The sequence below is a fragment of the Drosophila suzukii genome, chromosome X (assembly GCF_043229965.1).
Source record: "Drosophila suzukii chromosome X, CBGP_Dsuzu_IsoJpt1.0, whole genome shotgun sequence".
Classification (NCBI taxonomy): domain Eukaryota; kingdom Metazoa; phylum Arthropoda; class Insecta; order Diptera; family Drosophilidae; genus Drosophila; species Drosophila suzukii.
The window spans coordinates 20,836,644-20,858,618 of record NC_092084.1 but is presented as its reverse complement, the minus strand read 5'-3'; the positions used below and the strand labels follow the sequence as shown (position 1 = coordinate 20,858,618).

Below are 21,975 nucleotides of genomic sequence, written 5' to 3'. Positions count from 1 at the left end.
GGAAGTGGAAAATAGGGGAAGGCCTGGTTTTTCTTTTCATTTTCCCTGTGCTTAATGTGGAAACTTACTCATGTAAATGAAAAAACGCAGGTGGCAAAACTTTTTTGCTCACCCACACAAAGACAAAGAGGGCCACACGAGGGGGGTGTGTGTGTGAGGGTGTTTTTTTTTGCTGTGTGTGTGCGTGAGGTTGTGCTTGTATTGGCACTTGTATTTACATGATATTTAGAAAACACTCTCTCCAAAGTTAGGGCTTAACATAAGGCATAAGATGGCAAGGACTCGAACATAAATTAACTTGGCTCCCTGTCTCTTTCTGTCTTAGTCTACCCGTCTCTTTCTCCCTCTTCTGCTCCTTTAAGCCCTGTTTTTGTTGTCTTTTGACCACATTTCCTATGCGCATTAATTTAATTTTAGTTGCAACAAACTTTAGCCATTCTCCAACGCGGTGAAAAAATTCAGTTTCTCATCTAAATTGAATTCCTCTTTGATGGCCAACTGCATTCGATTATGGCCAAAAGCGACATTGAAACCAAGCGAATACCGATTAAGGGAAAAAATGGCTGCCATTTGTGCATTTTAAAAATTCCCATAAAAATGCTAAATAAATATCTTTTCTTTTCGTGCGTTTATTTTAGCCATTAAAACTGTCAAAATAAATATTTAATTCCATAAATGGCCAAACAAATATATATTTTTGTGAAAAATATGCATGTCAACTGAATAGCTTTTTAATAAAAGTACAAAAACGTCAAAAGTTTTCGTGAAAACTTTTTTGCTCTTTATTAAACCATAAATTTATGCAGAAAAGCGGATGACAGAAATAAAATTGTAATTTTCTTTATGGAAATGGAAAGCAATTTTATTTCATTTAATTTATTTAAGCAACTGCATATTAAGTTTTTTAAAATATAGGTATTTAATGCGTTATATAGGTTATAGACTAAAATATATTTATGATATTATAATTAGTAATTTCAAATGAAGGTTACCACAATAAAATCGATTTTAGTCGCTTTTCCATAATGCATATTTATATTATTAAATATATTATAATGTTGACATTGTTTGCCTTTGATTTATGATTTCAAATTCACGCAAGGTCATGGAGTTTTTATAAGCCATCAATGGCTCTCTTGGCCACTTCAGATACTTTGCCTTGATTACTGTTGTCCCATAAACATGCGCATATATTTATGCATAGCATTCATAAACATATATACGATCGCAGTCCATCCACATCTGCATAACAATATTTGCATGGCCATCGAGCATTACCAGTTGCCTTTGGAAAATGGAAAACAATGGCCTACAAATCCAACCCTCCAGCCGTCTAGTTACGTGTGTTGATTTGGCCAGTTTTGCCATTTTGGCCAATGGGTTTTTGGGCCAAAAACGCGGCCCTGTGTTCGTGCGGTTATTAAACATGTTTACCACAAGCAACCGCAGCAATGTGAGTGCCTCCGAAAAACAATAATCCAACTGCTGATGTTGATTTTCCCCCTCGTTGTTGCTGCGTGCGCCTGCATGCTGATTTCCGTTTCCTGTTTACGAGTCCACACCAACACAGACACACACACACACACATATAGCCGCGACGGGGAAAATCGTGTAAATATTCAGGGGCATTTTCCACAATATGAGAAAGCCATTTTTAAGGCATACATTTTTAATAAACTCCTATCCCAGCTGCAGACCCTTTAAGGCGTCTTTTAATCAACACCCCACATATCCAATTCGACTTCAAAATAATAGTAGTACCATAAGGCATTAATAAGTAAATACCAAATAAAAATTTATTTTATTTGAATAAACTATTTACAAACATTGCTGTGGTCGTATTCGTCGTATTTTATAGATTCCGCAATTATTTAGAGCCTCAATCTTAATTCTTTTAGGTATTAAATGAATCTTGATGTGTTTTATATTCATCCTAAACTATTCCTTTAAATATATGGTCTCACTACTAATATTTTGAGCTCAACTGTACATATCTCTCATTCATATATAGTTTTAGAATTTTTAGTGCCAGAATCATTATTCTTTTAGAAACTAAATTTATCTTGATATGTTTTATAATCATCCTAAATATTCCTTTAAATATATGGTCTCACTACTAATATTTTGAGCTCAACTGTACATATTCTCATTCATATATGCATAGACTGCGGCTGTGTGCGTGTTGCCATCGATAAATATAAATATGCTCTTGAGAGTTGGTCAACGGAATCTTTATATCTCTCACTTCAACGCCTCCATTTTTGTGTCTGGTTTCCGTTTCCCCTCGTTTTTTGTGTTTTACATATAGACCCAGAAACACCTGCCACCCAAAGATACAAAGGGTGGCTTTTTGACTTTGGGTTTCCGCAGAAAATCTTTGAAAACTTAAAGAGTTTAATATATACCAAACTTATATTTATAAGTCAGAAAGCTCATAACTAGGAGGTGAAATCTATTTAATAACTAGTTTCCCACTGAAAATACCTATATGAATCTAGGAATTTATACCTTGTTTTAGGGTAAACTACTGTTATTTTCTATATGTAAACTCCTGAGCATATCTTTATTAACTTTTGTAGATTAAAGATTGTTTATTATAGAACACCCTGTTCGGCATCTGGTGTTTATGGCCAACAGCTTTGGCAGTTACATCTGTTATTTGTTGCCATTTCGCTTGTCGATGGCGATTATTGTAAATCAACTTTGAGCCAAACCGACTTCAAGTGGTTGTAACACTTGTTGTAGCTCCTATTTCTTGTTGTACACCCGATGTTCTTTCTTGGGCCTTCAGCATGTTGTTGTCACATCTGTAATCGCATTGGATATCGCATTAATTTTGCAACATTTCCACGCCAATGCGAAAGAAATAAGCAAAAAAAAAAAGAAAAAAAATGCTCGTGCAAAAAGGAAAATAAATGTTAATCGAGTTCTTGGGACTGACAGTCGATTGAGGTGAGCCCGAATTGGATTGGTTTATGTGTTCAGGATGGCTTTACCTAATGCCTGACTGCCTGGGCTCCCTTTCTACATACATATATCCCCCTGTCAGCGGTTTGTCCTTGCGGTTTCTGTGCGGTTTTCGAGTCCTGCATTTGACATATGCGGCGAATTGAAAAGTACTCAAGCCAGCAGGAGCTGCGTAAGCATTTCCAGCCACACAAACCGCCGACCACCCGCCTCCAATTTTCCACTCGGGCGGTAAGGACATCCACATTCCGCTTTCTGCACGGCATTAATTTTGCTGCGGTCAAAACTTGTTTGGTTTAAAATTCAAAAAAGGAGGATGGCACCAGAAACTGTTAAAAGCTCGAGCGTGGATTTGTGACTCAAGGTCCGCGCTTTGTGAAAAGTTTGGGGGGGCTAGAAAAAAGGATTACGGGAACTTGATTGGGACCAAAACTTTATCATCAAAAAGGCTTAAATAGCTTTGGAACGTATCTAAAATCTATGAAAACAAGTTGTGACTTTTTGAAGCTTTTTAAAGTCCTGCAAACATGGAGGGACTCAACTTTTGCTTTCCTGAGCTTTTAAAGTTTGTTTGGGCTTACTAAAAGCTATGTTCAAAGAATAGAAAGCTGTAATATTTTTGTATAAAATAAATAAATATTAAATTAAATTCAGTTGTAAAATTAAAAATAGTAAATAATAAAACAATTACAAAAGGTTATTTATTTGTATTCTAAAAAAAAATGAGAATGAGATACTTTGTTAAACTTTCTTAAACGTAGAAAGCTCCTCCTCAGTAAAAAATAGATAAGCTTTCTATAATACTACATGAATTCTGATTCTATATTAAATTTAGGAAATAAATAAATTTAAACTAATAGATATACATATTAAAATGGAAAATATTGCCGAACATATTATAGATAGCTTAAATTTCTGTCAAGACAAAATATAATATTTTAAAAATATAAAAAAAAAAATGGTTTAAAAAACACTGAAGTTGGAAAGTTCTAAAAACTGAAAAGAGATACTTTGCTAATCTTTCTTAAAGGTAGAAAGCTCCTTCTCAGTTAAAAATTGGTAAGCTTTCTTTTTTATTTTATTTTTTTCAAAAAATATTCTAGATAGTTAAAATATCTGTTAAGAGAAATTATAATCCTTCAAAATGTCAAAACAAAAAGGTTTAATACTGAAGTTCGAAACCCTTTTAAACTTTATTTTGGAAAGCCATGAACATTTTCTAGAAAAGCTTAGCCAGGACAATGAAAGCTTTTTCCCTTCGATCAGCTGATTTTGGGGGCAATATCTTTTGGCGCCCAAACACGCAGCAGTGTGTGTGTGAGTGCGTCTGTGTGCGTTTCTGAAAACGTAAACAATAACAACAAAGGCGGACGCCCGGCCCCATTTACGCACACCAGTGCAAGCGAACTCCAGCAATACACACACACGCAGACGCAGCAGAGAAATGGCGGACGGAATTTACCGTTTGTTTCGCTCCGCCATTGAGTTTTTGGCATTCAGTTTCATTTTCACTTTCAGTCGTCGTTTGACTTCCGCACGGAAGCGTTCGCTCTCTCGCGTTCGTCTCTCTCTGTCTCGCCCGCACCTCGACTCTCTCTCGCCTCGTCATTGTTGTCATTGTTTTTGGTGGTCACTATTTCGCACAGTGTAGCCGAGGAAAATGTAATCAACTCAAAGAACAAGACCGCAAAAAAAAAACACAGAGAATATATTGTGACAAGAAATCATCCATTAAAGGTGGGAGAAAGAAAGTGGGGAAAGTTGCTTAAACGGAAATAACAACAAAAATTAGAACAGCTGTTGTTGTTGGTGCTGGTAGTACTATGTGTGTGTGTGTGGGTGTGTGCGTGCCTTGCATGTGTGTGTTACGCCATTTAACCCCCTCCTTGGAATTATACCCCCCTCTGTTTAACTTACTCAATGAAAGCAAAACAATCAACACAGAAAGGAGAAGAATGAACGAAGAACAACAAATGAATAGCCATTAAAAAGTTCACTGGGAAAAAATATATGTTTTAATTTTAATTAACCACTAAAGGTTTAAATTGAATTGAGTTAAAGAGGAATGCTTTTTTATGAAGATTTTGGCATCTATTAATACGAAATCAAAAAACATCACTTAATAAATGTTCTTAGTTATGTTTAAAATTTTATTTATTTGCTGTACATAATTTGAAGACATTTTTAAAAGTACTGTTTTAATTGTTTTATTTTTTTTAACCAAGTAAGTTAATTTAATCATTAGTTGTATCCACGAAAATAATTTGTCCTTAACCTTTTATATGCAATAAATGTATTTAAATACATATCTTTAAAAAGTGTCTTAGGACCATAACCTTATCAACACAAAATTCTAGTTCAAGCAATAGAAAAAATTAAAAGGACGTTTTAATTGATTAAAATAGATTAAAATAAATATTTGATCATAAAAATCATTACGTATAAGTAATAAGTTTTAAAGCCAATGCACAGACTCTAAAATGATTTTTTTTTGGTATTCCATAAATGCTTCACACCTTAAACATTTCCATCTATGTATATTTCATGTATAAACATGTTTAAATATAAAAAAGTGTTTTTATTATTGAAAAACTATTTAGACCGAGAAAAAAACTATACATGTAAGTGAGAGTAGGACCTCAAACATTTCCATATATGTATATTTCAATATGTGTATTAAAATATTAGGAAGTGTCTTTGTTATTAAGAAAACTATTTTGACCAAAAACTAAAAAATAGTGTTGGCAACCCATAGTTTTTATACCCTAGTCATGCAGTTAAAATCATATTACAAAAACCGTATAGTCGTACTGCCATAGGGGCATTTCCTATGAAATTATATCATTTGCGTGTCAAATTTTTTTTTTAATTCCAAATTATTTGGTTAAATTAAAAAAATTAACTGTGCATACCTACATATGTCGAGATATATGCGCATTTGTAAGAAAACGAAAGTCTGTTAAATTCTTAATTCTAAAAATTATGACCAAAAACTAAAATCAAATATTTTTAAAACTTAGCAGCTAGTTTAGATGAAAGAAGTACGGAGAGAACACAAATCTCCTTCACAACGTTGAAGACTTCTGACTAACATTGTATAATTTCTATGATATAAATTGAAATACTCAAAAACTATCATTATTCAAGCATAAGCCGAACATCACGACAAAAATTCGAATTACCTTGAAGCTTGAATGGAAGAAAGATGATAATTAGTTATTCCTTCTGCCCGATTTTTCGCAGTGCACCTAAGTATGTGTGCGTGCCAGCCACATAAATCCATGTGGACATTTTTAATTTCCTGCTGAATGGCGAGCAGAATGCAAACAAACAGCTGACAAACTGGCAAACTGGCAAACTGGCAAAGTGTGTCAATGTCCGTGCTCATATCGTCAGGCTGCAGCAGCTGTTTATATTGCATACCCTGTATACGTATGTCCTTCCCCCAGTAAACCCTATATGCCAGCCCTGTTTATGCCTCCCATATCCAAGACAAAAAGTTTGCCCAACCTAGAGCCGAGAGCTGTATATTTTGCTGGCTTTGCCATCTTATTTTTTTTTTCCCATCCCATCTTGGCCCACTGGCAGTTCGCCTTTTGGCCATGTTCTCTGTTTGCACACAGCTTCAGAACCTGTCCGTATGGTGTGTGTGTGCCTGGCATTGATATATGCCCGAGCTTTGGTTAGTGCCGAGCACCAGAGATTGGCCACTGATAGGACAGACGGATGAGCTGGGGGATAATACGAGGTTCAGGCTATTATCTCAATTTGGCCAAGCACTTTCGAACGTAGAAAACATCTCTACCAAGGCCTGCATATCAGAGTTTTAAGCGATATAAGCTGAATACTTACATATACTCAGCATTTTATGGCTAAAAATATATTTTATCTTTCGATTTTCTGTGTTTTTAAAGACAGAATTCCATTTAAATCATAAATGTAAGTATACCAAACAAAGCTAGCTGAAATAATTGAGAAAGGAAGTATTTAACCTTTAGCAACTTCCCGACCTGGCCAAATTTCCGCTGAAGAATACTTGCCAAAATTATATTTCCTTATTCTACAAGCGGAAACTTTCTTGGCTCACCACCCTCCAGTTGGCCAAATAGTTTCCTATTCCTGACGAAAAGTAAGCTGGCCAAAAATTCAACAAGATTGTTCAAGGCCAGTGCGGGGGAAGGGTTTAAATTGAGAGCCACAGAAACCAAATTGATTGCCCCGAAACAACAAAAAAAAGGTGAAGAAATCGAAGGAGAAAGCCAAAGAGAAAGCCCCCTGTGAAAGCAAGTGACCAGCCACATCAATCATACGCAGTGTTGTACGTTGGCCCAAACATTTGCATAGGCTCCTGCCCACTTGACCGCCTTTCCATAGCCGAACAATATGCAAATTGCAAAAGTGGGCCAAGTTTTTCCCAGGTTCTCCAAGTTTTCCACCCATCTTTTTTGGAACAGCTGGCGCTGTTGAAGTTTTCCCAGTTTTATGCTAATACTTTCGGCAAAAAGTTCCCCTATCTCTCCACCTCACATGTGCTCCTCAACCTCCTTTTTCCCCCATCGAGTAATTCAATTCTTGTTTTTTTGGCATTCTGCGACTAAGTCGTTTATCTGGCACCAAACACTGCCGGCAAATTGAATCAACAGCTTAAAGTTACGGGATAGCACATTATAGTACATTATAATCATGACTTTGGTCGCATTATGCGGACGCGTTCAGGTTAAGTCGCTTGACATCTCCGCGATTATGCAAATTTTTTCGCGGCCCGGGAAAAGGGCGCCACAATTTATTGCCCAAAAATGCCGCCAAGGTTTTGGGCCTGATGATTGCATAAACAGCTCATTAAGAGACACACACAACCAGAGACACGCACACAAAAAGAGCGGCATTGGGCGGAAAAAATCTTGGGCTAAGCGGCATTGGGCGGGAAAATCTTTACGACGCACATCTCTAATTTAGATAATGCCCAGCGCACAACATGGCGTGTGTGTGTCCAAAAGTCAGGGCGGGAAAATCCGACAAGCCAGCACTGGGAGAAAATCATTCAAAATGTTTTAAGATCAATGGAATTGGTGTCAGAAAGTACAGAACTATTTATTTTATTTGATTTTACTCGACATATGCATGTTTATTTATTCTATTTTACTCCATAATAATACTTTTGGTACCAGAATATAAGAAGAAAATAGAATTACAGCAACATTTTTAAGTTGAAAAGAAATCTATCCTTAAAAAATATATAATTATCCTATATTTGCCTGTTTATTTATTCTATGATACTCCACATATAGTAACACTCTTCATACCAAAATCAATGATATAGGGACCACAAAAATATATTAATAAGTGGAAATATAAATCTAAAGTTAACAAATAAACAATTTTATAAAATAATAAAATATTTATTTTATAGTTGCCTGTTTATTTATTATATGTTACTCCATATATACTAATACTTTTCATACCAGAATATAGGGATGATATAGGGACTGCAAAAATATATTTATAAGTCGAAGAATAAATATAAAATTAACAAATAAACATTATTATAAAATTATAAAATATTTAACCTATATTTTCCGGTTTTTTTATTATATTTTACTATACATATAGTAATACTTTTCATACCATAACTACTGATATGTGAATTAAAAATAATAAAATAAAAACAAATATTATTTTAAATTGTAACATAAATATAAATATAAAATATTTTGTTCCAACAAACTTACTCCTTATGTTGTCTGCTTATAATTTCTGCCTGTGTACCCCTAATGCATGCTATAATGGCCATTTTTACTTGATTAATGAGCCAAAAGCAACAGCAGCAGCTGAAGATGCCCCGGGTCTGGTCGAATTCAAGGCCAAAAGTCGGGGGCTTTTATGTCTAAGAGCTGGCAACAGTTCGGCCAAGCAACTTTCCGCCATCCGACTAATAACCATCTCATCGTCATCGTCATCCTCATCCCACAACCCATCCCATTCCATTTCTCCATGGATCCCCAACAATCGTGTGATAATCATCGGCTGCAGCATCTTCATCATGGTGGAGATACAAAAGCCGCACTCGGCCCTAAAACGACCATCGCTAAAACGGGAAACGGTCGTTGTTAACAACAGTGCGCCGACCATCAAAAAGGTGACTCTGGTGCCCAAGGATGAGGTGAGAAATGGATGTATTACGAGCCACAAAGAACCCCCATACCCCCGCCAAAATTCCAGCTAATTTGCATACATTTGCTTTGTGGGAAAATAACATATTTCTGGGAAAATGAATAGATTAATTGCTGCAAACTTACTGCTTAATCACTCAAAAGAGGCATTTTAATAGGTATAAATTATATACGATGGTTATTGATTTTAAAAGGCTTATTAGTTTGTGCATTAAAGCTAAAGGCAAAGGTTTTGGATTAATTGGTATATTTTAAACATATATGTTTATGAAATGAGATATCCTGTTGTACTTAATTCCATTGAAGATCAGTACATCACAAGGCCAAAAGCAATTTGTTGCCACATTTCTGACATATCATTTTTGGCTACAAGTCTTTTCGGGGTCCCGGAATATTCTAGCCAAGTTAATTAAGTATGCAAATGCCTTTGCTTTTGTCTTTGTCTTCGAGAGGGAAAATGTGGAAAATGTCGAGGACCTAGACACGAATGGAAGGGATTAAGTGGCTTCCTTTTTCTAGGCTCATTTAATTGCTTTCAGACGCGTCCTTGGTCCTTGATCCCTTTTTGTGTTGCAGAATTTCAGAATTTCAGAATTCATAAATAAAACAAGAATGGCCCTGAGTCCCTCCCTCAGATTTCACAGTTTATAAATTTCCAAATTATACACTCCAGCTTAAGAGCGGGTAATTGAGTGGGGAAAGGGAAGGGCATTCGATTGGCATTTCATTATTTCGGGTCCGGCCATAAATAAAACACAAACTCGATTTGCCATATCGATTGCCATATCGAGAGTCCTGCGGCAATGCCATCAAAAGCAGCCGCCTCTTGGTTTTTCACCATTTTTCCCTTAAACAAGTGGTCCGTAACGTCGCTTTCCTGCCCTTTATTACCAATTTTCTTTTCTTTTACCATTTTTATTTTTTTGGAGCCGGAAGTAGCGGACATAAATTAATAAAATAAAATAAAATACAAATAGCATTTATAGCGCCAAGCAAAATAATTGAGCAGTTCCCTTTGGATTCGGGCTGGCTAAATTTAATTTCTTCCACTGATTCACTTTCTCGCCCTTTCCCCAGTTATCAAACTCGTTTTAAGCTGACTAACTTTCTCCGGGGCTGGCGACAAATGGGGGAAAAGTTTTCCCCAAGCTGATTACGGTTGCATAGAGGGTTAAGGGGCTCAGCGGGTTAAGACGCACTTCCCAACCCCCCGATTCGCTTTTAATTATCCTTATTTTCAAACTGTGACTGCGATGGTGAAAATTTGAATATAACTCTTCGGCTTTGTGGGCATTGAAAAAGATTTAAATGGCTAATTGATGGGTTGCTTGAGATAACAAATTGGAATAAATAAAGAGCCACGCCTTCGCTAAACTTCGATCCTGAATCAGACACATGTTTTTGCAAAACAACCCGCAGACTTTCCCCAACTTTCTCCGGTGTCCATGAAGTTTTGCTGCAATTTGTGGCCATGATAAGGCTTTGGCGATGGCCAAAGTGAAAGCGGTGGTGCAAACTTGGATCAATAAATAAAAGTAGACAGTAAATTTTGCATGCCGGGCAAAAGTGGCGATAAGCATAAAGTCCGGGCTTTGGATGGTTAGAGTTTTTACCCTTTCATTAATAATTGTCAGCCATGAGCCACGCATGAGGGAAATGTGGGCCACGGAAGGGCGATGGGCTTTGGGTGGCAATGGTCACCATATAAATGGGCCAAACGACCCAAAGTCCATCATAATGACATAAGTTTTCGCTCCATGGTGTGTGAGTGTATATGGTTGGGCAGTAAAAACTTTGTGTACCTTCCTCTATCACTCCTTACTCCTTATACAGCCCCTTTCTATATCTCTTCTAATATACAGGGGAAAAAATATTACATTCCTATTTCATCTTAAGTTTTCGTAGTAATTTTAAATGGTATACCATTATAATACTTTTTTTTATAATGCTGTGTATAAAACTATTGTAATTGAATATTTAAAAAAAATATATGATATTTTCGGATTTTATAAAAAAAAATTCCAGTACATTGTTCTTGAATTGAGAACATTCGTTCTTAAAAACCGTGCAAGTACATTTTGGTATCAATGTTCTCTATGCTAGAACATTCCTATTTGATCTTAAGTTTTCGTAATAATTGTAAAGGGTAATACATTTTACATTGCATAGTACATTGTTCTTGAATTGAGAGTATTCGTTCTTAAAAACCGCGTAAGTACAGTTTGGTATCAATGTTCTCTATGTTAGAACGCAATAATGAGAAGAGAAAATATAAATAGAGTTTACTTAACAGCTTTTTAATAAGTATACACTACTGCAAGCACAATAAATACATTTTTAACTTCAAAAATGTCGTTCTATTTTCAAGAACATTTTCAACTCAGATGAGATCGACAGAATTCTCTCTGTGTATATTTTAAATGATCTTTTAAAGAGAAAAGTAATTATTAAAATATATTTTTATACTGCTCCATTAACATTTTTTCCAGTGTAGCATTCCGACATTCTTTGCCTTGCCTTCAATGTTGCAAATGATTTTTTCCGCCGGTCCTCACGGGACCCATTTCGGAATACTTCCCAGTTCCCCACCGCATTTTCTATATCCACTGGTTTGCGTAATATTTGCGCCTATTCTTCCTCTTCCTCAGCCCGAGGGCTATAACTTTTTTCTCTGCAATTTCTAATTAAAAGCCGTCAGTTAGTTGAGTGCTGACAGCCGAAAAGTATGGATCAACCCGCCTGCCCAAGGCCCCGGATTTGTTGTTTTCGCCCGTCCGGCTTAAAAGTCGATTAATATTAAGATTTAGTGCGAACATTGAAGCTTTCAAGCAGGAGGATAATGCATTTTGAAGTAAACAAGTCGATAAGTATTTTTAAGCCTTGATGAATAAGATTCCAGAAACTATAGATAGCAAAATAAATAAGCATTAATCACTCAAGCGAAAGAAAATTAAGGCACAAAATCCAGCTAAAAGAGCGAGAAAATGATTTATGGCATACTTTCTGGGGCCAGCAATTATTACATCCTGTTGAGTGTCCATTGTGGGGCGAAAGGGTTTATAATTTCGTCCTTTTGACAAGTGGCCACGAATCTTATCGTCGGCCAGCAGGCGGTGCCTAAAACCAGAGCAATCGCAGTTGCTGCCACAAATTCGTCATTGTTTTTCGGCCAGCCTCCGGAAATCCAATTAAGCACTTTGCCAACGGACAGCCCGGGAATTAAATTCCCCCCGAAATGCAGCATACTCAAATTTCAGCTCTTTGGCTGGGTTTTTGTGGGTTCAGTGGAAATGTTTATGGCGGGCCATAAAATGCAGCTGGCAAAACCGCCACATTGTCTCACACATGAATTTTTGAACAAGGACACAACCGCTTTTATGCAACAATAAAAGGTCCATAATAGTTGCACTAAAACATTTACTTCATTTGCTTCATATTTTTTAAATTATTTAGAGCTTGAACATTGAAGTAAAGTGAAGTAGACAATATCAATGAATATATATACACACCAAAATAATACTTTAAATATACATAAATAAATTAAAATTAAATATGTATTTAAATCAAAATAAGAATTTCAATTTATCATATAAAAACTATGTAACATTTAACACAAATCAGTTATTATTTGGTGTATATTTTTCTTTTATTTATTAAAACCTACAACATACAATTTTTAAAATACCTTTAAAGCATTTTAAATATATTTAAAAAAATCGATGAAATTTTTAACACATTTGCTATATCTTTTCTTTTCATTTATCAAAAACCTAAAGCATAAATACTTTTAAAGCATTTTAAATATATTAAATAAAATCTATGGAATATTAACCACAAGTTAGGTAATTATTAATGGATTTTCTTTTTTCTTTTTATGTATTAAAACCCACAACATACAGAATTATAACAATAGCTTTGAGCTTTATTTTCATTTAATTTATCACTCATTCAAATTGCGTCATTGAAGCACCATTGTTATTTTTTAGGCATTTTTGTATAATTACTTTACTGCTCTCCAGGCTTTTAAAGTTTTTTCCCTCGCTCGTTGGATTGGCTTTCATTTCTTTTTCCACTTTCATCATATTTTTTCATCACTGTTTCTGTTGTTGATCGAACATCCTTTGTGCTAGGTAATTATTTGCCATGGGAAAATAAAATGGCTAGAGCAGAATGCCGGGTTTTTATTTGGAAAAGAATAATCCTGCAAGTGAGTTATCAACTGGAGAGAGAGCCGGGTATCCGCAGACCAAGGCGGAAAATGCAATCATGGGCAGCCGGGAAATGGAAAACGGGAAACGGGAAACGGGATCCGGACACGGATACGTGGAAAACAAACCTTTGTGGTCCGACCGCAAAGGCAAACACAAACAGAGGCACAAACACCGGCGTGGAGGTAGAATCAACAATAACAATGTTTCCTCCTCAAGCATATGCACTTGTCAGTGGCATCTTCTCTGGAGTGGCAGCCCATAAAAGATGCATCCTAACCCCGACCAACCAGACCAACTCATAACAACCCAACTTGGCCCACTAGACCAGCCCTGCCGATCCCAACATGGCTTTGTCAGCTGTCGGCTTTGGTTGCAGTTTAATGGAGCAAAAAAAAAAACAAACATACTTCCATAGAAAACGGCAAAAGGTTTTCCTTTTTTCCCCCAACACAAAGGCAGATATTCTTTTCTGCAATTGGGAACCCAATAGTTAAAGCCCCCATTAAAATAGTTTAAAGGGCAGTTATTGATTTTTTAGCTTGAATTGCTTTTCGTTATTGGTTAAACATCTGTAACAACATTGAATAGAATGAATACCTTTTATAGAATTGCTTTTTTTTAGATAGTTCTACATAATTTTAAAATGTTTTTTAAATATTTAATAGTTAAAGTATGCCATTAGAACATATTTTGCAACAAATCTAGGGTTAAGCATTTCTATGAAATGGGTTCCTTTTATGCCATTCATGTGTGGTTCGAGTGTACAAAAGTGTGGTTTTAGGAAATATATTTTTAAATGATTTTTCATAGCCCTTTATTTTCCTCTGTGCATTCGCTGGGCGGGCATTGAACAATCGAAAGACAACTCGAGATGTAATCACGGAAAATTACAGGAAAGTATGCGAAGCCGCAGAATGAGTACTACGGGTACATGGGGATAGGGATGGTGACGGGGGGACCGGAAACCGGAATCTGGGATCCGAATGCAAATGCTGCTCTTGAATCGATAAAACGGCGGATGAGGCGGGGGCCCCGGCCTGCACTTTCCCCCAATGGGCATTTAATGAGCTGTGAACGCACTCGCAAAGCGCCTGCATTTGGCGTCCCGCCCAAGGCCCAACAACAAAAGAGCCGATGTGACGACAACCGTGGCCAGGAACAACAACTCGACCGACAACAAAGTCGGCAACAACTCCACTCATTTGCACATAAATTATGCGCACTCTTAGTCACGTATACGCCCCGTGAGCCAGGCCTTCGGGTATATTGGCACAGCAAGAGAAAATACCGGAAAACATAGTTTTAATTGTTTGTCAGGTTGCATTTTGTCACCAGACTTGAGTATGGTATTCAAATGTAGCTCATAAGCGAGTTTTTTCAATGCTAGCATCCGGCTCGAAGGACCAATTAGACATAAAAGGTCTGAATACATTCAGTAGGTATCTCAAATGTACTTCTTAAACGATGGTTTCAAATAATAGTATCCGGACCACTTGGCATTATAACTCCAGTTATGGCATTACAATGTACCTAATAAGAGAGTTTTTCAAATAAGTTTATCCGGCTCGAAGGACCAATTAGACAAAAAGGTACTATAAGTCCATTTCGATGGATGTACTTTACAAACGAGGTTTTCAATTAATATTATCCGGCTCGATAGACCACAAGACTTCATTTAAATGCTATGGCATTAGAATAAACCTCATAAACGAGTTTTTCAAATAAATGTATCCGGCTCGAAGGACCAAATGATAAAAAACTACCCAAAGAAACGAATCTCTCTTGGATATCAAATATCTAGCGCATACTATGCTTATTTCAAGCATTCCAAAGATAAGGAGTGTAGCTAACGTTCTTAAAATACATTTATAGCCCTCCTTGAAAGGTATCCCGTCAGTCGAGTGCCATTAACAGGGTCCACTCCACTTTCGGTCCACTCTCATTGTTGGCACCGACAATTGTCACACCTTTTTATGGCCAGGCTCGCATTAATAGCTAATGAAGGAACATCAACGGCCCGGCCACATGGCAGAGGCAATAAAGGAGTCCGCAGGACGAAGGACAATTGGCCGCCATCAAATGCCAGACAATTTGCTATTGTCGCTCCCTTTTTTGTGGCCATATATTGACGCCGTCTCGTTTTGTGAAGAGACTTTCCACTGCGGCTTTTCCTGGCATTTTCTATTCGGCATCGTGTTTCCCCACAATTAAATTGTCAGTTTTTGCCACGTTTAAAACGGAAAAACTTGTTCACATGAAATTTCAACTTTAGCCCTTGGCAGCTCCTGTAATTGCGAATTGGCTTGATGTTTGCGCAAAAGCTTGATTAATTTTATTAAGGGAATTAATGAAATATGCCCAATATTTGCTGGCGGATAAGCAAGCAAATTAATTATGATGCGGTTCTGTGTTTAACAGTTAATTAATGTTTTATTTAGCAGGTCATGGGAAAAACAGCGATTTATGTTGATTTTGTGCCAGCAGATTTTATTTTTATGTAATTTAATAATTAATTGCTGTCATCAAAAAGGTATTTTTGCTATACAAATAGGTAAAAAGTAATTAGTTATCAAAAAAAAAATATAAAATGTAACAAAAAGCTTTCATGTTATAGGACCTAATGAAATTGCATATAAGTTATGGCCCCTATTATGTACTTACTAAAAGATTAATTTCATTACGTCAGTCATAAAGTTGAGGAAGGTCGAAAATCGAGTTTAAGTTGAGTGATTTAATGACCCCATATAAAAGTGGAAAATCACATAGAGCTCCAAACTTTTTGATGGCTCGTCAACGGGAAACAAGTCCGACGGCACTTTCCAAGACATAAAGTGGTTTTATCAACCCAGAAATAAAATGAATGTGAATGCGGCCATAAAAAGTGCAGCAGCGATATCTGGTTTCGGCCAAAAGTTTCTCTACATGGCGAAGCGAATTTGTTGTTCTGCAGCCCGGGCAACTAATTTCAATTAGCACTTTCGCCCCCCACACGACGGGAAATCCTATTTTGCGCTTTCATTTGCCATTTTCCATTTCCACATTTCCCCGGCCAAGTGCATATCAATTTTTAATTCAATTTCAGCACAAGCAATGCCATTGATTGCGAGTGTAAGCCACTTCGGGGACTACGGCCGGAATCGAATTTGCAAAATGCTAGAGGGAAAACGAACGGGCAAAACCAGAACAAGACCCACAAGACCATATCCAAATGCACAGCCCGAAGTCCTTCGATAAGAAATCCGAGTCCTGGCTAAGTGGAAGTCGAGTGGGGCAGGGGATTATGTGGGTAGGACAAATGGGGGCGGCACTTTCTGCCCCACATGCAAAACGCATTTAAATTGTTTGGCACTTTCGCAAGGTCACTTGCCCCAAGGGAATCAAGAAGGAATATTAATTTAAGAATACATCAAAATAGGTATACTCAAAAATATATAAGCAAACTAAAGAGCCGAAGGACTTTAGCTTTCAGCGCTCCACCTTTAACAAATATTAATTTTAGTTTTGTATACTAGCTTTAGTTTGTTAAGTAAATACATATTTTAAGCGAATACCGAATACCTAATCAAGGAAAAATATTCATTTAAAAATATATAAAAATAGGTATACAACTAAATATTTAACCAAACTAAAACATATTTTTAGGAAATGCCGAATCAAGGAAAAATAATAATTAAAATATATATAAAAATAGGTATTCATCTCAATACATAACCAAACTAAAATATATTTTTAGAACATAACAAATCAAGGAAAAATATTCTTTCAAAAATATATAAATAATAGGTATACTCATAAATATATAACCAAACTAAAACATATTTTAAGGGAATACCAAACATGTTATTGAAGAAATTCGTATAGTAAATCAATAATATGGGGTTAAAAATAATTGATAATATGCCCATCTATATAAATGATTCCCAACGCTTTCCTTGACAAACCTCCAAATATTTCCCCCATGCTCCCTTTTTTTTAAATACTCAATGTCAGACCATTAGTTTAATTAAAGCGTATGGAGTCCGAAAAAAGGCGTAGTCTAATGCAATTAACCAATTAAAGGGAAAATGGGGAAATGTAAAAATGTGAAAGATGAAATGGGTAAAGAGAGTGAAAAGCAGGAGTCGGCTAACCAAATATTTGTGTAATGGTATTTATATATACCTTATTGATATGGCCAGAACAACTAGCTCACTGCCTATTTATACAGTTGAACGAGCTGCTCAGAATAATAGCACTTATAATAAAAGCTATGCAGAGGGATAAACTGGGGGGTACATATTAAATATCTGATAAAATCTATACAAAATAAAAATAATCCTTTTTTTTCTGATATATATAATTAAGTAATATAATTATATATTATATAAACACAAAATGAAAAAATACTTAATTTAAATTATTGAATTATGGAGTATGAATTTAAATACTACTTTAAATTCCTTACACTTATCTATGCATTCAATGCTGAATTAAGATTGTATTTTTATATTCACAGGAACTGGTGATTATTTATTGATTCCAATTTTAATACACCTCATTTAATTACAAAGTCAATATTAACTGAAATTTTTTTTGAATTTTGACAGGAACTTGTGGCCATTTCTCCGGAGCGCCGCAACTGGCGCGGCATCTTCATCGCCCTGCTGGTCATCGCCGCCGTCTTCAGCCTGATCATATTCTCGATCTTCCTGCTGTCGCCGGAGGACGAGGGCCTGAGGATCCGGGGTCGCCGGATGCTGCCCAGCGATATCCTGGGCAGGAGCCTCCAGTGGAAGCCCTTCAACGGCACCTGGAGCAATGGTGAGACTTATGGTCCACCATATATGTTTAATCCATTTACTCAAGGTACTTCCTCTGCAGGTCGTGAGCTCATCTATCGCGATCCCACGGGTGGCCTCTCCATTCTCAACATGGCCGATCTCACCACACGCATTCTTATGACCAATTCAACATTTGTAAGTTTGCTCTAAGATATATAATATAATAATACATATATAACACCATTTATATTATCTATTATATTCATTCTCCAGCGCCAATTGAATGCAGAATCGTTTCTAGTGGCTCCTGACCAGAAATACGTGCTCCTCCAGTCGGACTCCAATGCCGAGGGCTCCAGGTGTGTAAGCTAGTACATCCTTAAGAGCTACAAACTTTATAAAAACTTATAGTTTAGTTTAATATTCAAACTAAAAAATAATCTATAAGTTTTTAAATTCGCTATTAGACTATAATTTAATATAATATAATACAATACAATATAATATTATATATGTAACTTTATATAACATAATATAATATAATATAATATAATATAATATCATGCGCGGATCCACGAGGGAAGATAAAGGGGATAGATCCCCCACTCGTGTTAAAAAGTATATGTGTTATGTATTTTATTCAAATTTTTTTTAATTCCTACTCCAAAGTTTTTTTTATATCCCCCCCACAACCAACTTATGGTTCCGCCACTGTATAATATCATATAATATAATATTATAGTATCATATAAAATAATAGGTATATAATAATATATAATATAATACTTTTAATTAAATATTTCATTTGAGTTCCTTATCATAAAAAGAGTTCTTAAAATAATATTCTTTAATATTCATTACTTGCTCAATATTGCCTTTTCATAATTAATTTATAAATCACTTTATGGTAAAATAATGACTATAAGCTTAGTTAAATTGTAATGATACATTTATTAGTTGCTGTTAAAGCACGAATTAAATCAAATAAAATTATTTTCCGCCTCTCTATCGAACAGACATCACGTATACGAGGTGCAGACGGCCAACACATTCCCGCTGGGACCAACGGAGAATATAGCGGAGGCCCCACGCCTCCAGCACGTGGTGTGGGCGCCGGCGAATCCGCCACCACCGCTTGGAGCACCACCACCCAGTGGTTCCAGTACCACCACAATGGCCCCACTGCCCAGCGGCAGCATAATCCTGAACAGCCTGGCTGGGGCGGCCAATGGTCCAGTTGCCACGGGATCCTCCGGCTCCGCTGGCCCAAATCCCAATGGCAAACCAGGTGGCTATTCCCTCAACCAAGCCATCGCCTTTGTGCACCACAACGACATCTACTACAAGCCCAAGGTGCAGGGTGAACTCGTCTGCCGGATAACGCAGTCGGGCTCCGGATCGCCGGAGGGGGAATCATCGGGGGTGGTCTTCAATGGGGTTCCCGATTGGACGTACGAAAATGTGCCGGAGCTGGAGAGCCGGAGGAGTAGCATGCAGTTCTCGCCGGATGGACTCTACTTGGCCTTCCTCAGTTACAATGACAGCGAGGTCAACGAGTACAAGTGAGTGAAAACGCGAATTCTTAAGCATCTCTTGCCATTTGCTTATTAGAATTGAAAACATGACATCGAGATTTAGAATTACAAAAAAATAAAAACGCGAATTCTTTAGCATCTTTAACATGGAAGAGAGATCAATCAGTACACGTGAATAAAAACGCGAATTCTTTAGAATCTCTTGCAACTTGCTCATTAAAATTGAAAACATGAGCGAAAACGCGAATTCTTAAGCATCTTTTGCCATTTCTATATTAAAATTGATAACATGATAGCGAGGTTACGAGTATATGTGAGTTAAAACGCGAATTCTTTAGCACCTCTTCCTATTTTCGTATTAAAATTGAAAACATGACAGCAAGGTCAACGACAACAGGGTGCTGAAAACGCGAATTCTTTAGCATATTTTGCCATCTGCATATTAAAAGTGAAAACATGACGGCGAGGTCAAAAGTAAAAGTAAAAGTGACTGAAACGCGAATTCTTTAGCAGCTTTTGCCTTTGGCAAGTTCAAGTTGAAAAAAAGAGGGGACCGCAAATTCTTTAGCAGAAATAACTTTACAAAACTAAGTAAGATCTTATTATGTATGACACTTTTGTTATTTTTCAGATACACCTGGATGGGCGACGATATCAAGTACCCGGCGGTGATGAGTCAGCGCTATCCGAAGACGGGTTCCCAGAATCCGAATGTGACGGTGAACGTGGTTAATCTTTCGGTGATCAAGTACATATTCCCGACGCAAATCAAACTGCCCAGTGAGCTGTCCAATGGGAGCTACGTGGGCGGCTTGACCTGGGCCTCGCCCAGTGACCTCTCGGTGACGGTGACCAACCGCGAGCAGACCAAGGCCACCACGGTCCTCTGCCGCGCCCCACACTTCCATTGCCAGGCGGTGCACACGGAGGTGACCATCAACGATGGCTGGGTCCTGCCGTCGGAGCGACCCATCTTCTCGGCCCGCAACCAGATGCACAAGCAGTTGGCCAAGCTGCTCCCGAACTCGGAGGAGGTTCACCCGGAGATTCATAATGTGAGTGCCACGGAGGAGGGCCAGATGCATACAACACATGAGATCAGCAATGGTGGCTATCTGCTGAAGCGCCTGCCCGTGCGGGATGGCGAGCATGGACACTATCGCCATGTGGTCTTCATATCCTCACTGGACCGCAGACCCGTTCCCCTCACCATGGGCCGGTTCGAGGTCACCGAAATCGTCGGCTGGGATGAACCGCATGAGATTGTCTACTTCATGGCCGCGCCGGAGAAGAGACCGGGTGAACGGCATCTGTACAAGATCAATCTGAAGCTCAATGTCACCGAATCGAATAGGACATACATCACCTCCTCATCGCCCACCTGTCTCACATGCGACAATACGGAGTCCACATACCGCCTCCACAGGGCCAGAATCTCGCAGAGGGGCGATCGTTGGGAGGATATTGTGGCTCGCTTGGAGCCGGATGACTGCCTCTATGATATACCCAAGAATTGCCTGTACAATCGGGTGCAGTTCAGCCAGGACTACAGCTACTATGTGCAGGAGTGCTTGGGCCCGGAGGCGCCGAGTGTTTACCTGGTGGAGACGGCCAGCAATGATAAGATCTATGTCCTGAATGCCGGCGACGTACTGCGTCATCGGCTGTCCCAGCTGGCCATTCCGCAGTCGCGCACCTTCAGCGTGGAGATACGCCATGGATTCCATGCCCAGGTGCGACTCTTCCTGCCGCCCGGAATGCGCGAGGAGGAGGACGTGGCCTTTCCACTGGTTCTCCATGTGTAAGTCTCTATTTCTCTCTGAAGTCGAGATCCTTATTAATATGTAACCTCTTTTTGAATCCCCAGCGATGCCTCGCCGGGATCACAGTTGGTAACAGAACGCTTCCATGTGGACTGGAACTGGTATTTGGCCAGCCAGCGCAGCTTCATCGTGGCCCAGATCGATGGGCGTGGCAGTGGCTTCCAGGGTGAACTGCTCCGCACCCAGGTGCATGGCAAACTGGGCACCGTCGAGGTGGAGGATCAACTGGGAGTCCTCACGTAAGTCTAAAATAAGTTGGTTTATAGGATATATGCCCATTTAATGCCTTGTATTCTATAGATACTTGCGGGACAACCTGAAGTTCATCGATCCATTGAGGATCTGCGCATTTGGCTGGGGCTATGGGGGATACGCCTCCTCCATGATGCTCATCGACGACTCCCAGCAGGTGCTGCAGTGCGCGGTGGCCATCAACCCCATTGTCAACTTTGGATTTCACTGTGAGTTATATGGTTAAGCAAACTGAAATTTGATATAGACCTTACTAA

The 21,975-nt window shown here is 37.9% G+C and overlaps 1 protein-coding gene across 3 annotated transcripts in view; it reads left to right on the top strand.

Annotated features, from left to right (window-relative positions):
- LOC108005373 (inactive dipeptidyl peptidase 10) overlaps positions 1 to 21,975 on the top strand; it is a 108,834-nt gene that overhangs the window by 82,764 nt on the left and 4,095 nt on the right. For 2 of the 3 annotated variants that reach the window (XM_036821069.3, XM_065867938.2), the window contains 7 exons: positions 17,935 to 18,148; positions 18,209 to 18,303; positions 18,382 to 18,467; positions 19,125 to 19,670; positions 20,275 to 21,444; positions 21,511 to 21,705; positions 21,767 to 21,927. In XM_036821069.3, coding sequence (XP_036676964.1) covers positions 17,935 to 18,148; positions 18,209 to 18,303; positions 18,382 to 18,467; positions 19,125 to 19,670; positions 20,275 to 21,444; positions 21,511 to 21,705; positions 21,767 to 21,927 — 2,467 coding nt within the window. Of the gene's footprint in view, positions 1 to 4,503; positions 4,705 to 8,997; positions 9,128 to 17,934; positions 18,149 to 18,208; positions 18,304 to 18,381; positions 18,468 to 19,124; positions 19,671 to 20,274; positions 21,445 to 21,510; positions 21,706 to 21,766; positions 21,928 to 21,975 lie in introns of those variants that run through there. The other variant, XM_036821068.3, reaches the window with a different exon arrangement.